At 40.2% G+C, this 17732-nt stretch overlaps 1 protein-coding gene across 3 annotated transcripts in view; it reads left to right on the plus strand.

Annotated features, from left to right (window-relative positions):
- cnot2 (CCR4-NOT transcription complex, subunit 2) overlaps positions 1–17732 on the plus strand; it is a 143981-nt gene that overhangs the window by 73154 nt on the left and 53095 nt on the right. For all 3 annotated transcript variants that reach the window (XM_078567884.1, XM_078567887.1, XM_078567886.1), the window contains 3 exons: positions 11060–11129; positions 11723–11870; positions 13125–13307. In XM_078567884.1, coding sequence (XP_078424010.1) covers positions 11060–11129; positions 11723–11870; positions 13125–13307 — 401 coding nt within the window. The remainder of the gene's footprint in view (positions 1–11059; positions 11130–11722; positions 11871–13124; positions 13308–17732) is intronic.

A 17732-nucleotide genomic window follows, 5' to 3' on the forward strand; every position in this document is an offset into this window, starting at 1 on the left:
AGTGGACTTTTTCCCTCAATGTGATAACTGGGGGTTGTGGTGGAGCAAAGCAACTTCAGTCTTCTGTTCTGTAACCAATCCCTCTATCTAAATAAAGACTTGCATTTATATCGCATTTTTCATGACCACTGGACATCTCAAAGCACTTTGCAGCCAATGAAATATTTTCAAAGCGTAGTCGCTGTTGTAATGCAGGAAATGCGGCAGCTAATTTGCACTCAGCAAGCTCCCACAAACAAATGTGATAACTAGATAAATTGTTGTTTGTGGTGTTGAATGAGGGATAAATATTATGAGAAGCAATGGATGCAACTCTGGTAGCTCTGAATGAAAGCCTGGACGATAAAGGGTGTGAAACATTGGACTATCACTAGAATGATACTGGGGATTAATCAAGGGATTTCAGATAAAGGGATTTGACAGGGTGGATACGAAGGAATTACTTAAGTGGGGGAATACAGAACAAAGGGGCATAATCATAAAATTAGAGCTATGCTAATTTAGTAATGAAATCAGGAGGTACTTTTTCTTATAAAGAGCGGTGGAAATCTGAAACCGTTTCTTACAAAAGGCTGTGAAAACTAGGCCAATTGGTATTCCAAGTTGTTTATTACTTTAGGGTATCAAGGATATGGAGCAAAAATGGGTAAATGACATTGAGGTATTGATCAACCATGATCTAGTAAAATAATGGAACCACCTCAAGGAATTGAATGGCCTAATCCTTTTCCTGGGTTCCATGGTAAGGCCTGAGAACCCTTTGCTTAAAAAAATGCTTTGATGGATTTGCACATAGAATTTCCTTTTGAAGCAACAGCTGGCACTTCAGCAATTTACATAGTGCCTTTAATGTAATGAACAACTAAACGATTGCAGCTTTGAAACTGAGCGCATACCTGGAATTTTGGTGAGGGGGGGAGTTTAAAGTGTTAACCTTATTCTTGAAAAATCTAGTCTAGCCTGTAATTAGCAGTAACAGGAAAGTACTGTGGAAGTAGACTAAGTTTCTTTCTTTCTTCCAGCCTTAGGCAGGGTAAACACACTCTGCTGAGAGAGTTGAGTAGCTAGTTAGCTAACTGGTTGAATCTGATTTCTCTAGCTCCAGCTCAGTTTACTATAAATTCAGGGCTGTTTGGTGCAGCTAAGGCAAATGAGTGTAGCTTTGAAACTGAGTGCATACCTGGGAGTTTGGAGGGGAAGGAGGTGTTCCTTTCCTTTTGCTTTTTCTACCGTTTTCATCCTGTAGGAATTGGTTCTTGCTCTACTACAGGGAAAGGAGCTAGCTGTTTGGTGAATATCTGGTAAGTGGTTAAGGTCTATTCCAGTCATAAGGTTTAAAATAGTATACGAATTGGTGGTAAAGTTAATAAAATATATAAAAAAGGAAAATAAATAAATGAATAATATAGTTAAGTAATTAATTAAAACACACTAAGGATGGCAGGACAGGTGATGTGTCAAGGCTGCAACATGTGGGAGCTCCTGGATGCCATTGTGATCCAGGGCAAACACGTCTGCAGTAGGGGTTTGCAGCTCGAGAAACTTTGGGTCAGGCTCATTGAACTGGAGGCTGAGCTATAGACACTGTGACACATCAGGGAGGGGAAAAGTTACCTGAATGCTTTGTACCAGGAGCAGTCACACCACATAGGATAGGGTCTTCTGATTTGGTCAACCATCACAGATAGAAAGGTGTGACTGTGAGTGCGGCAGGTAAGGGGACCCAGAAGGCAGGAGTGCAGGAGCCTCAGCCTATGCAGTTGTCTAATAGGTTTGAGGTTCTCTTGGCTTGTTTGGATGAGAGTGGGGATTGCAAGGTGGATGAGCAAAGTGACCATGGCACCATGGTACAGGAAGCCATTCAAGTGGGGGAAGCAAAAAGGAATGTAGTGGTAGTAGGGGACAGTATAATAAAGGGGTTTGAAGCTGTTCTCTGCAGCAAAGAGCGAGAGTCCAGATGGCTGTGTTGCCTGTCAGGTGCCAGGATTCGGGACATCTGGTCAGGGCTGGAGAGGAACTTGCAGTGGGATGGGTGGATCCAGTTGTCGTGGTCCATGTATGTACCAATGACATAGGCGGAACTAGGAAAGAGGCTCTGAATAGAGTATGAGGAGCTAGGCACTAAATTAAAAAGCAGAACCTCTCTGGATTATTACCTGAGCCATGTGCAAATTGGCTTAGGGTACATAAAATTAGAGAGATGTGTATGTGGCTCAAAGACTGGTGTGGGAGAAGTGGGTTCCGGTTCATGGAGCACTGGCACCAGTACTGGGGAAAGTGAGAGCTGTACCCTTGAGACGGTCTACACCTGAACTGTGCTGGGACCAATGTTCTAACAAGTTGTATAACTAGGGAAGTGGTGAGGTTTTTAAACTAAATAGTGGGGGCAAGGTATCAAATTTTGGAACATGTGGCAAATCAAAGAATAGAGAAAAGACGAGAGAAAGGTATTAATGTGAGAAATAATAAGCAGACCGTGACAGGAAGGGACAGAGAGTGCAGGGAGCACAAATCTAAGAGTAAATCAGTAGATAAGGCTAGAGGTTACAAAAATAATGAAAGGACAAAACTAAAGGCACTGCACCTGAATGCACATAGTATTTGAAATAAAACAGATGAACTGAGAGTGCTAATAGAAATAAATAAGTATGACCTGATAGCCATTACAGAGACATGGCTGTAGGATGACATAGATTTGGACCTGAATATTGATGGGTACATGACATTTAGGAAGGATGGGAAGCTAGGAAAAGATGGCTCTGTTAATTAATAATGGTGTTAGCACATTAAAGATGGATGTCCTAAGTTGTGAAGAGGATACAAGGAGGCTATATAGGGAAATGGGTTGAGTGAGTGGGCAAAGACCTGGAAAATGGAGTGTAACATGGAAAAGTGTGAAATTGTCTATTTTGGCAGGAAAAGTTAAAAAAAAGAAGCACATTATCTAAATGGTGAGAGATTGCACAGCTCTGTGACGCAGAGGGATCTAGAGGTCCTAGTGTGTGAATTGTAAAAAGTTAGTATGCAAGTACAGCAAGTAATTAGGAAAGCTAATAGATTGTTATCATTTATTGCGAGGGGAATTGAATATAAAAATAGGGAGGTTATGCTTCAGTTATACAGGGCATTTGTGAGACCACGTCTGGAGTACAGTATTTGTCCCCTTAAGGAAGGAATGATATAAATGCATTGGGAGCTGTTCAGAGAAGGTTTACCAAACTAGTACCTGGATTGAGTGGGTTGTCTTATGAAGAAAGGTTGAACAGGCTAGGTTTGTATCTGCTGGAGTTTAGAAGAGTAAGAGATGACTTGATTGAAACCTTTAAGATCTTGGGGGGTCTTGACAGGGTCGATGTGGAGAGGCTATTCCTCTTGTGGGAGAAATCTAATACTGGGGGCTACTGTTTAAAAATAGAGGGTTGCCCATTTAGGACAGAGATGAGAATTTTTTTCTCTCAGGGTTGAGAGTCTTTAGAACTCTCTTCCTCAAAAGGCAGTGGAAGCAGAGCCTTTGAATATTTTTAAAGCAGAGGTAGATAGATTCTTGACAAGCAGGGAGATAAAAGGTTATTGGGGGTAGCCAGGAGTGTGGATTTGAGGTTACAATCAGATTGGCCATGATCTCATTGAATGGTAGAGCAGGTTTGAAGGGCTAAGTGGCCTATTCCTGCTCCCAATTTGTATGTTTGTATCTTAAAGGGGGAAAGGGAGGTGGATAGGTGGAGAGGTATATGGAACGTATTCCAGATTTTGGGGCCTAGGCAACTGAAGGCATGGTCACAAATGGTGGACCAATTAAAATTGAGGATGCGCAAGAGGCCAGAATTTGAGGAGTGCAGAAATCTCGCAGAGCTGTAGGGCTGGAAGAGATACGGAGAAGGGGAGAAGTGAGACCATGGAGGGATTTGAAAGCAAGGATGAGAATCTCAAAATCAAGATGTTGCTTGACTGTGAGGCAATGAGCAAAGGGGTGATATGGGAACAGTACTTGCTACAAGTTAAGACATGGACAGTAGGGTTTTAGATAACTTCAAGTTTATCAAGGGCAGAATGTGGGAGACCAGCCAGGAGTCCATTGGAATAGCCGAGTCTACAGGTAATGAAGGCATGAATGAGCATTTCAGCAGCAGCTGAGCTGAGATGGACAAAGTCAGGCAGTTGTCACAGAGATGGAAATAGGCAGTCTTAGTGATGGCATGGATTGGAGGTTGGAATCTCAGGGTCAAATTTGGCACCAAGGTTGCGAACAGGCTGGCTTAATCTCAGACTACTGCCAGGGAGAGGGATAGAGTCAGTAGCTAGGGAATGGAGTTAGAGCAGGCACTGAAAACAATGGCTTCAGTGTTCCCAATATTTAATTGGAGATGGATAGATTTAGCTAGCTTGTGTTTCCAAGGCTATGTACCATAACCTTGGAGGCACTTCTCTCGAGCAGTCCCTGTTCATGTCATAAATATGAGTGGAATGGTAATTTTTAAGCCCCCTAACATCTATGTCAGATTAGTAATATTTACTAATTACAAAGAATGAGTGAAAATAATGGAGGTTCAAAACATTCAAACTTTACTGAAATAGAGTAAAGTTATAGTAATTGCCACTTGTGTTCATTTGGCTATTTTAATATGTGAATTTGACATAAATGAGCTACTCTTTGTTTTGGAAAGTTTTGAACCTTTTTTAAACTCTAGGGCCGGAATTTTCCAGCCCCCACCGAGGCGGGTTCCCCTGTGGCCGGGCTGGTGAGTCATTGAAATTTCTGTTCACATCAGCGGGACCGGAAGATCCCATCGGTGTGAGGGGCTGGAAAATTCCAGCCTAGATTTCATGCCGAACTTCAGTTAATTTACGGGTAAATCCCCTCATGACCTATGTATTTTATTGCAGGAATAAGATGCCTCTTGATTTCATTCCAGAATGGCATAGCTATAATTTTAAGATTATGATCTCTTGATCTGCATTCCTTCAGTTGAGGAAGTAGTTTCTTTATATCTACCTTGTCAAGTCCTGTTGCTGCTTGAAATACCTTGAATAATCCCTGGATTATTCTGGTGAATTTGGGCAAAGGAAAATCGTTGATTAAGGTTTTCTTGTTTTCCCTGTTTCAATCCATAAATTAGACCTGTTTCAATTTAAAGGCTGACATTCCAGTGCAGCACTGAGGGAGTGCTGCACTGTCAAAGATGTTGTCTTTCGGATGAGATGTAAACTGAAACCCCTTTTGGTTGGGTGTAAAAGATCCCATGACACTATTTCGAAGAAGAGCAGGAGAATTATCCCCAGTGTTCTGGCCAATATTTATCCCTCAACCAACATCACAAAAAAAGATTATCTGGTCATTATCATGTTGTTTTTCATGGGAGTTTGCTGTGTGCAAGTTAGCTGCAATGTTTCCTACATTACAACAGTGTCTAGACTTCAGGGAAGTACTTCATTGGCTGTTAAGTGCCTTGACATCTTGAAAAGTGATATATAAATGCAAGTTTTTCTTAAATGATGCACTTGAAATGCAAGTTCAGGTTCATTTTCCTCATAACTTTAAATTCTTGATAAATTCTGCTATTATAATTTTGTCAGTATCAGAACTGTAAAATATTTGCAGGATTATTTACTTTATAATATATGCTGAATTTACATTTGAGATACACAATGCATGATGCAGAGTGGTGTTATTGTTGGCAAACCATTAAGTGAAGGCTTAATTCAAGCTGTACAGTTTCACATGTATCTGTGGATCTGGCATGCAAACCTGTTTATTTCCACTATGATTGTTCTCCAATATATGCTGTGTTGTGTTTATGTTGCAGGTTAATGCAAAGTGGTCATTGTCCCACAAGTAATGAATATTAGTAGATTGGGATTTTATGCATAAAGGATGTTCTGCTCTTAGTGTGTATCAGTGTTTAAGATGACTTGTCCCTTTACAAGAAAGCTTAATTGTTATGCACCAGCAAAAAAAATAAAGGGAATGTTGTGTAGCAGCACAAGGGAAATCCTTAAACGGGTTCCTGACCTGCCTTGCAGAGAATAGTGCATAGGAAATCGAAAAACCTATTTGGCTTTGTTGTTAGGTGATGGTTGCATTTGGAAGAATCATTTTCTTTAAAAAGAATTGCATATGAATGTTGGTTTTTACTTATGCCCAATACCTTTAGGACTTCCGTTGGGTTTATGGAGTGTATAGTGCTTTCATTACACATGCAGCACTTATATATGCACAATTTCTCTTTAATCAGTTGGCTGTATTGAGCTGACATATTGTCGCTAGAGCAAATTGTAGCCTATTCTAGGGTTTTACATTTTAATAAAAACCTCAAAGTTGCTCTAATTGTTCATTTATTTTGTTTTGGTACAATGGTGAGTTTTGTTAGGCATTTTTTGTGAATACCATATTTGTGTCAAGGCTGAGAATATTGATATTTTAAACTTTTTAATTCCATTATGGATAGTCCGGAAAACAAAATATCTGCACTTGAGCATCTTTGTGCTGCTTGTGCTCTACACACTCCGCGTGTGTTTGTTTCCCTATTTCTGAATCCCTTTGTTTCCTGGTGAAAATATCGATCTTCCATACAAGATTTCCAGATACTATATGAAAGCTGTTTAAAAAAAAGGGTACTAATAAAACAGGTAAGAGCCTCCAAGTGCTCACAACACCTATTTTGTTGCCAGAAAAACAATAACTTATTTAAGGTCCAGAGCAATATTGCTTTCAGCAAGAAAATAAACATAATACTTGGAGAATACAGGGCAATGAGAGGAAGAAAGAGGTGAAACAGCACAGTACAATGACAAAACAAACACAACAGAAAGAAACCTGTCTAGAAAGTGGAAGAAAAAGTTGTTTAAAAACACAATGCCAAACAAACTGAGAAGTGGGAGGAGCAAAAAGAGGAGGAAACAGTAAGTTGTTAAATTACAGTATAACTATGCAATAATAAAGCTCCAATAAACATTTAAGAGAGAGTATGGAAATGCTATTATTTCAATACTTGGTGTGTTCATATTCATGTATGTCAGAGAAAACACTTGGAAGAGGAGGCAGAAAGCTGGAGCTGGGTACCTTAGAATCTCATTTTGTAGTGATAATCTAGACTGTGATCCATTCAGTCATTTAAAAGTTTGCTAGCTTTGGAATGCAAGATAGAAACTCACTAAACAGTAATCTGACCTATAGAAAATCTAGATTTACCTCAGGCCTCCCAGATCTAGTGGCCTGTTTCTATTTAATGATATGTTTATTGTGCCATAATGCTGTGGCATTCAACTGTTGGAATTTTAGAAACCTGTAGGTTCTGTTCTCTGCACTACATACTAGTGGATGAGAAAACCATTTTAATAGAAGAACTAAGCAATTGCTTAACTTTCCTGAACTCCCTGATTAAAAATCTACATAAAAGCAAAAAACTGCGGATGCTGGAAATCCAAAACAAAAATCGTAAAACTCAGCAGGTCTGACAGCATTTGCGGAGAGCAACATGGTTAACGTTTCGAGTCCGTATGACTCTTCAACAGTTCTGTTGAAGAGTCATACGGACTCGAAACGTTAACCGTGTTCCTCTCCGCAGATGCTGTCAGACCTGCTGAGTTTTTCCAGGTATTTTTATTTTTGTTTCAAAAATCTACATAGTTGCTTTTCTCAATTTTTGTCTAAACTACCAGTAAGGAAGAAATTGCACTTATCTTGAAGTAGGAATCTTATCAGATATAGCAGTAAGGGGGATGTCCAAAGGCATTCATAGTTGGAAGGATGTTTTTTCTTGCCCCATTACCCCATCACATCAGAGAACAGTTTATATCAGGCCAGGAAAAGTTGAGAGGTTTTCTTGCAGTGTTTTGAATGTTGTAAAATTACTGCCAACCAACATTGGATGTTGACTTTTGTAAGGCACTGTGTTGGTGACTCCACATTGCTGCTACCCTTTAATTACCTGCTGCTAGCTAGGACATCAATGGAGAATCACTCCATAGTTTTCCAGTTCTGGAAACAGCCATCTTCCCTTCCCATAGTGATTAATATAGAATGGATGTATTCGGGACTGAGCAAGTTGATCACAGAATTTTACAGATCATGGGGATTCTGAGAGTTCATGTTTCCATAATTTTAAGACTGTTAGCTTGTTGGTCTCCATCTCAGCACAAAGGACTAGTGAATTGAACATGTTAACAGGAATCTCACCATAATTTGACATATCTGGAGTAGTGCTGAAGTCCCTTTTTTTGCCCCACTGTTTTAGGTTTCATTTGGCTCAGTTGCCGCCACTTGATCATGGGTTGAGGGTTTTTCTGCTACATCATGTTACTTTCTTTCAATAAGAATAACTGACTGTTCGGAAAGCCTTCTTCAGGGTAACCCTTTACAAAGACGCCTCTAGAATAATAAATTTCAAATAATGAATGTAGAACAGTGGAATTAAGTTTGTTCTACCCTGCATACCTTGAAAAGACAAAAATAAGAATGAGATTCACAGGTCTTGATTTTGATTTAAGTCTTCCTTATAGCGGCTTGTCTTTTATCTTTGAGCTTAAAATAATTCTAAATGTAAGGGTCTGGAAATACAGTTCTGATTTTTTCACATCGTTAAAAGAGCTAGGGCAACGCAACAGCATTGAATGGCAAACCCCAAACCCAAACATGAGAAAAGGCTCTTGAACTGTGGAAATTCAGGTTGGTATCATTGAGGAATAAAATTAACTTGCATTTATGTAGTGCATATCTCAGAAAGCCCCAAAGCACTTTCATGCAGTGGATTCCATGGAAAGTTCAGACCATATAGTTTTGTAGGCAAATTTTGTATGTTATAAGCTTGGACAAACATCAGTTTGGTAAATGACACTTTTTTTTTGTAATGTTGGTTGATTGAGGAACGTTATCCAAAACCCAGGAGACCCGTATTCTCTTTGTCAAATGGAATCACAGAAAAGACAAATGAGGTATAAGTTTAATGTCCTGCCCAAACAATTGCTTCTCCAACATTGAAGTACTTCGCCCAGTACAGCATTCAAGTGTGAGATTACATGGTCAAGTCCTACGATGCGATTTGAACTCACAACTTTCTGACTCAAATGAGTAACTAATACAATGCTTCCCGAACTATTTTCCAATATGACCCCATTTTAACATTTGAAAATTAATGTGACCCCAGACATCGGTAAAAAAGCAGCATAGTGATATTCAGTATATAATTATTAAGGTTTGCAAATTCTAGATTAACATATATAAATATGAAAATCAATGATTTTAAAGCACTTTGTTAAAATGTTATAATTTTATGGACTTATGTAGGTTTCTCCATATTTCCCAGTGACAGAAGACTCAGTGAAGCCCCTTTCCCCGCCAACCATCACCCACAACACGCAAACAAGCACTGTAATCAGCCTCTCCCCCTCCCCCCAGCACCCTGCTACCCCACACAGAGTAATCAGCCCTGCCGTGCGCACACAAACACACACACACCAGCTGCACACATAAGAAGAAAACTGAAGTAATGTACCGGCCTGTTCCAGGAAAGCCTTATCTCAAGCTGTTTTCAGTCTGTGACCAGAGTCATATCTTGACAGCACACTCTCTTGAGCTGTCTATATTGGTAATGAGACATATGCAAGATTTACCAAAGCGAGTGTACCGTTCCACAGATCTGAGCATCAGCCTGAGAGTGAAGAAGATTAAGTCTGTCCACCGCACTGGAAGTCTGTAGAACAATGGTCCTGCCCACTTTTCTCTATGGATGCAAAACTATGACTGTGTGCCAGCATCATGCCAAGTAGCTCAACTACTTTGACCTGACCTCCCTTCGGAAGCTTCTGCCGATCAGATGACAGGACAAAATATCAGATACTAGCATGCTTACCCGAGTTAGCATGTCAACTATCCACACCATATTGAGACAGTCACAAATGAGTTGGGCAGTTCAGAATGCCTGACATTTACTTACCAAAGCGAATCTTCAATGGAGAGCTTGAGTCTGAGGTGGGCTGCCATGGTGGTCAAAAGAAGTGCTACAAATACACTCTGAAGCTTCACTGAGGAGTTTGATATCGATTTCAAATTCTGAGGGAGGAGCTTGCCCAGGATCGCTGCACCTGACACAACCATATTAAAAAAAAAACATGATGCAGCCTCCTTTGAAAGCAAGCACATATCAGAGGCACAGAGAAAATGTAAGGAGAGGAAATCCCACACCAGCAACTCATCCAAAACTCTAAATCATTTGTGGTATCCTGCTCCGTTTGCAGTAGAACCTTCTGGACGCATATCAACCTTAGCAGCCACCTACGTACTCACCAGAACCCTACCAAACACCCTAGTGTGCGCGCACACACGCACACGCAAATGTACGTTGTAATCAGCCCTCTTCCTCCGCCGCCCAAACCCCTCCACCCCACCAGACACAGTGTCTAGTTGCCACTACCTACGAGGCAAATCGCTAGCCCAGGGTTAGTAGCCTGTACCTCAGACACAGAAGTAGAAACACAGCAAAGTTTGAAGCCGCCATTCACCTTCCTGGCTCACTCAGCACTCACTTCCAGAAGTGTTTTATGACATTAAAGAGTGCTTTGGGCTCGCTGTCTGACCCTTGCTGTTTGGTGGCATCGATCCAGTGGTCCCCAGGGCTGTCCCGCCACAGTCTCTGGACTGGGTACTTTCCTCTTCACAGTCGCCATTGCTGTCTCGGAGGTGGGGCTGCTTGCGATCCCAAAAGATATCTCTGCGACCCCTGTTGGTGGTCGTGCCCCATAGTTTGGGAACCATTGAGCTAATAGGTAAAATCTCGGTTCAGAAATCTGTTTAGACAGTTTTCTTAATATAAAAGTAGGTTTATGAAATATTTTTCATGGGACAACAAATCCATTGACTCTTGGCATTTATGATTATATACCTATGGACTTCCATCGTATTTCTCAGTAATATTTGAATCTAGAATTATCTTTGTGGCTCAAGAATGGGTGTATAAGATTGTACTGTGAATCTATATCTATTATGTGCGTATTTTTGACCCATTAATAGAAACTTTGAACTTCTTGCAGTTTTGTTACTGACTGCACATGCCTTTTTCTCTAGATGCTGGCGTCTCCATCACCATCGACATCAGGGCAGCTATCTCAGTTTGGTGCAAGTTTATATGGGCAAAGTAAGTCTTTTCTGTTGTTGAGGTTTTTGCATTTAGAGTGAAAGTTATTAAATGGAGACTTATTAATGTCGACATATAGTGGACAGCAGAGCTTGCTCTGCGATTATTTAGTCTTTTATGTTTCATTCAAAAAGTACTGGCTTTGAAAATACAAAGGAAAAATTGCAAATGCTGAAACCTAAACATGGATTTCATAAGTTGTTTTATAAGCAGCATGCCTAGACATCACTGGAACTAATCCATTGTCAAATGTGCACATACAAGCGTAGTAGTTTACACATAAAGTATAGCTATTGAGAAACAAACTAATATTGCTCTCCAAAGCCCCAGTCCTAGAGAGCTTGCTAAGATAGTTTTACAGGTATGGCAGATCTTTTGATGGAAATAGGTTTTCAGCATTGGTTTGAAAGGGAAAATACTTTCACTGTAATTGATTGGATAAGCTTGGTAAAGTTAGCATTCTACTTTTAACCTAGAAAATAATCAGTATCAAATAGTACTTTTTGTGAACAAAAGTACTCCTTCAATATTAAGCAACGTAGCTGGGGCAATCAAAACCACAATTGAAAGAACCTATATTCATGTTTTCACAGGTGCATTAGGCCTTCCGATGAGGGGAATGGGCAACAATAACCCTCAGTTAAATCGCAGCTTATCACAAGGTACTCAGTTACCTAATCATGTAACGCCAACAACAGGAGTGCCCACAATGTCACTTCATACTCCATCTTCACCAAGCAGGTAATGGGATAAAAGTGGTTTTAATTACTTTATGCTGCATCAGTGCTCAACAATGTAAACATTGTCTTTTTTTATGCTGGTGCTGCACAACTTTATAGCACTGTGGAAAAAGCTTTTATGCAGATGAAATGCAGTGTTTGAATAACATTCGTGAGGAAGTTTATAAAACAAACGCTATGCTGCTATGTTGCTGTGTTCACACCAGCATTTAATTATTGGTATGGATTCCTGTGTATTTGTGCCCAGAAGCACACGTAATCAGAATGTAAAATAAATACCTGACTAAAAATGTAGAGGAAATTTGGATGCAAGTTTGTTATGCACTTAATGAATCTATGTGGGACTTTGTTCTTTAGAGCCAGTCTTTTGAACTCTGCGCCTCCATGCATGTCAGCTCATTTATAATGCCTCTGCACCAGGTTAAAGAGCCATACGTGCAAATTACCTGTCATCATGCTGGCTCAGAATAACTGCAAAAACTAAGGCCAGAATTTTAGACAGAGCTGTGCATGGTAATTTTTCAGGTTCCTTATTTTGAATTTTGAGCTACACATAGTGCGACGTTGCATTTTCGTACTTAAAGGTGGAATATATGGTTAAGTTCGGCACTCTCTTGGGACCTGATTTCCACTTTTTTACTTTTACATTCCGTTGTATACAAATGAGATCGGAAGAAAATTTGGGTGTAACCAGACACTGGCAAAGTTGTAACTTTTACAGGAAATTCCACTCCATTATACTGTCTTGTCTGTCTTAATAGCTGTATTTATTTTTTAATGGAATTCTGGGTTTATATTCTGAATGATGAGAGTCAATGGAGGAGCTTGTAGACAGACTAAAGATATTTGAGTTGAACCTTTGTTTAAGCTAAAAGGGTGTATGGTGTACAAATAAACAAGATCACTTCCAGGATATGGAAATGCTGAGGATACATTTTCTCTTTGTTACTCCAGTAGAACCTGAAATTGATTTTTTTCTTTACGATTCTTTTTCTTTACGATCTCAAAGGTGCATTATTGCTGTTGCCATAAAAGCAGTGCAGCTTATGTTAAAGAACACACCAATTATGATTCAGTGCATAATTTTAAATTTTTTGTAATAAATGTGGACCTGGTAAAGTAAATATGCTCCGAGATTTAACAGAAATCACACGTTTTATTTTCTCTTTTTTTATTGGCTGTCTCTATAGTCTTCATATGTTTTCATATGTATGACATACACTGTTACTATTTAATATTTGCTGTTTTTTAACAGGAGCATTTTGCCTATGAATCCCAGGAATATGATGAATCATTCCCAGGTTGGGCAAGGGATTGGGATTCCAGGGAGGACAAATAGCATGAGCAGCTCTGGTTTAGGCAGTCCAAACAGAAGCTCACCTAGCATTATATGTATGCCAAAGCAGCAGCCATCCCGGCAGCCTTTTACAGTGAGCAGGTAAGCCTGGTGTTTCATCTGTGATTATGATGGAAATGTCAGCAATGGTCAGGTGTCCTTTTATTATATTAAACTAAAACCCTAAACAGGATTGAATTTCCCTTCTGGTTGCTAATGCATACAAGCAATGATCTCTGTAGAAGGGCTCTTAGTTGATCAGAGACCCACTAATGACTTTATGTGCAGCTGTATCACATGCACTGTATCCTGCTTTAAAATAATAGTAATGAGAACTTTTGAACTTGACCAAAATATCCAAAGTTAACAAAGAAAAGTCTCTCACTTCTACAACATTCTGGTCTGCAGCTTACCAATGTTGTCGTCATTTGCAGTCAATGTTTGTATAATATATACAAGACATACTGTAACACACTGAAACAAAACTTGATATAGTTGCAATTCAAATCACAATTTGATCCCAGAAGTCCACTCAAAGCTACTGACCACTTTCCTTTAACTTTTGGGGAGACAGCACTTGATTAAAAAGAAATTGTCCCACGCTTCCCATTTTGCAACGGATGTGTTATTACAGTGAAAAATACACAGGTTGAAGGGTTTCAAAGACTTAATGCATCTTTTAGAGGTGATACTTTCAAAGTGATAGACTCAATTTGGGCACCAGGATGTAGCATTAGAAAGGGGAAACCTGCTGCACAAAGGATTGGTGGATACAATTGAACTAGAATAAGAACTAGTAGGGTATTATGTGGGATCAGACCAAGAGGGAATACAAGAAGGTCCAAGATAGGTTTGCACTGCACGTGTGTAAATGCATAAAGCAAGGTAAATAAGGCTGGTAACCTGCAGGTGCAAATAGCCACATGGAAATATAATGTTGTGGCGGAGACTTGGCTCCAAAAAGGACAGGATCAGGTGCTAAAATTTCGTGGATATAAGGGCCAGTATCTTCTGGACTTAGAACATTTACTGGCGTTGGGATCATTTCCAGGTCCCAGACTTGTCACTGTCAGTGGCCCATCCACCTGTGTGAACTTACGGGAGGCTGCCAATTAACAGACCACGTTCACCATCCAATTAGGGGTAGCAGGGGGCACATGGACACTGGAAGGCCACTCAGGGGGCCCGACAGGAAGACATGCCAGTAGCCCCATTACGTGAGGTGACCGCTGCCCAGGCAGTGGGAGACCTATGGGTTGGGGAGTGCGGTGGCGGGGGGAACAGCAGGGGAGCCTTTAAACTCGTGGGTGTATTCTATAGGCCATCAACTAGTGGGAAAAATAGAGAGAGCAAATTTACAGGAAAATTAGACACATGAATAATAGAGTATGGATAATGGGGGACTTAAATTGTCTTAATATAAACCGGATAGTAATAGTGTTGAAGCTTTAGAGGGGGAAGAATTTCTGAAGTGTATTCAGGAGAACTTTTTTGATCAGTACGTTTCTGGCCCAATGAGGAAAAAGGCATTGCTAGATCTGTTTTGGGGAGTGAGGTGAGTCAAGTGGATCACGTGTCAGTAGGAGGACACTCAGAGAGCTGTGATTTTAGTATCATAAAGTTCAGAATAGCTATAGAAAAGGAACTTAGAGTAAAAATACTTAATTGGAGGGCAGCCAGTTTCAGTGGGTTGCGAATGGATCTGGGCTGGGTAAATTTGAATCAAAGATTGGCAGATAAAACTGTCAACGAACAAGTGGCTGGCTTCAAAGAGGAAATGGTTTGGGTAGTGTCCTACAAGGGAGAAAGGTAGGGCAATCAAACCAGAATTCTCTGGCTGACAAAAGAGATGGCAAGTAAGATGAAGCAAAAATAGGGTGGCATAATGGTATTCTCACTGGACTAGTATTCCAGAGCTCCAGGGTAATGTTCTGGGGATCCGGTTCAAATCCCACCACAGCAGATGGTGAAATTTGAATTCAATAAAAATCTGTAATTAAAAGTCTGATGATGACCACGAAACCATTGCCGATTGTTGTAAAAATCTATCTAGTTCACTAATGTCCTTACCTGGTCTGGGCTACATGTGACTCCAGACCCACAGCAATGTGGTTGACTCTTAAATGCCCTCTGAACAAGGGCAATTAGGGATGGGCAATAAATGCTGGCCTATCCAGCAATGCCCACATCCCAAGAACAAATAAAAAAAATGTCATTGATAATAAAAGTGAGAACAAGCCTGAATATAGAAAGTTCAGGGAGGAAGTGAAAAGGGAAATAAGAGGGGTAAGGAGAAAGTCTGAGAACAGGTTGGCAGCTAACATAAAAGGGAACCCAAAAGCCTTCTATAGGCATATAAATAGTCAGCCAGTAGTAAGAGGAGGGATGGGACCAGTTAGGGACCAAAAAAGAGACCCAGGCATGGAAGCAGTGGGAATGGCTGAGGTACTATGAGTACTTTGCACCTTTCTTTACCAAGGAATAAGATGCTGCAAAGTTATCATAAAAGAGGATGTCGTTGAGATAATGGATGGGCTAAAATTTGATCAAGAGGAGGTACTGGAAATGCTGGCTGTATCAGGTTCATATGGAAACTGAGAGAAGTATGGGTAAAAATTGTGCAGGTCCTGACCATAATCTTCCAATCCTCCTTATATATGGGAGTGGTGCCAGAGGTTGGGAGAATTGTTCAGAAAAAGGTGTAAAGATAAACTGAGCAACTCTAGTGAAGTCAGTTTAACCCCAGAGGTGGGGAATCCCTTCGAATCAATACTCTGGGACAAAATTAGCAGTCATTTGGATAAGTGTAGATTAATTTAAAAAGCCAGCATGGATTTGTTAAACGCAAATCGAGATTCACTATCTTGATTTGAGTTTTTTGGTGAGGTAACAGAGAGCTTTGGTGTTGTGTTGTATATGGACTTTTAAAATGTGTTTGATGAAGTGCCACACAAAGTTGAAGCCGTGGAATAAAAGAGACTGTGGCAGCATGGTTACAAAATTGGCTAAATGACAAAACAGAGAGTAGTGGTGAACAGTGGTTTTTAGGGATGGAGGAAGGTATACACTGCTGTTCCCCAGGTGTCGGTATGAGGACCACTGCTTTTCACGATATATGTGAATGACTTAGACTTGGCTGTACAGGGCACAACTTCAAAATTTGCAGATGACACAAAACTTGGAGTGTATTGAACAGTCAGGAGGATGGGGTCTGACTTCAAGAGGACATGAACAGGCTGATGAAATTTAATGCAGAGAAGTGTGAAGTGATACATTTTGGTAGGAATAAAGAAGAAAGGCAATGTAAACCAAAGGGTACAATTCTAAAGGAACGCAGAATCAGAGAAACTAGTGGAGGGTGCTGATGAGGGAGGATAAATGTTTACAAAACATTGAAGATGGCAGGCCAGGAATCCTTGGCTTTATAAATAGAGGCATAGAGTACAAAAGCAAGGAAGATGTGGTGAGCCTGTATAAAACACTGGTTTGGCCACAAGCAGAGTATTGTGCCCAATTCTGGGCACCACACAATTGGAAAGACATGAAGGTCTTAGAGAGGATGCAGAAGAGATTTACGGGAATGGTTACATGGTTAGATTAAAGAAGCTGGCGTTGCCCACCTTAGAGCAGAGAACGTTGAGAGGAGATTTGATTGAGATGCTCAGAATCATGAGGGGTGTAGATAGAAACTGTTCCCTTTGGCTGAAGGGACAAGAACCAGAGGACATCGATTTAAGGTGATAGACCAAAGAAAACAAAGGTGACATGAGGAAAATCTTTCACAGAGCAATTGGTTATGATCTGGAGTATACTGCTGGGGGTTGTGGTAGATTCAATGGAGGCTTTGAAAAAGGAATTGGATAAGTACATGAAAGGCAAAAAAGCAAGGCTGCAGGAAAAGGGTGGAGGTGTGGTACTAGCTGAATTGCTGTTGCAGAGTGCCGATGTGAGCTTGAAAAGTCAAATGGCCACCTCTATGTAGTCATTCTATGATTCAATAATATAGTCCTAGCACTTACGACAGATTGGGCAAAATACATAATTCCATATAACAACAGAACAAGGTGAATAAAAATTACAGCACACAGTAAATATTGGTCTAAATAAATTAGCTTAAATTACTATGATTTGTTTATAATTGTCAGATGTCTCTTTAGCACCTGGATGTACTTGGGGGAAATTATGTAACTTTTTCAAAGTGAAAACAAGTCTAAGTATCACTGCTGTTTCTAGTTCGAGTTTGCTGTGAAGTGAAGAGGAACTGCTGATTTGATTTTTGACTTATGTTTAAAGCATTCAATATGAAAATTGAGCACATTGTTATGGAGTACCTAAACACACTCGAGACAGAGTCAGCTGTAGGTGAATCAAGCAGCAGTTTGTTCAATACAAGTATGCATGCAGGAGATAGCACCCTTAGATTGCTCAGAGGCTACTCAAAGTTACACAGTTTCTTCCATATATTTATACTATCCTTGCGATACTTCCTCATTGGCTCACGTTGTTCTTATCTCACATGTCTAGTTC

The sequence above is a fragment of the Cetorhinus maximus genome, chromosome 22 (assembly GCF_964194155.1).
Source record: "Cetorhinus maximus chromosome 22, sCetMax3.hap1.1, whole genome shotgun sequence".
Classification (NCBI taxonomy): domain Eukaryota; kingdom Metazoa; phylum Chordata; class Chondrichthyes; order Lamniformes; family Cetorhinidae; genus Cetorhinus; species Cetorhinus maximus.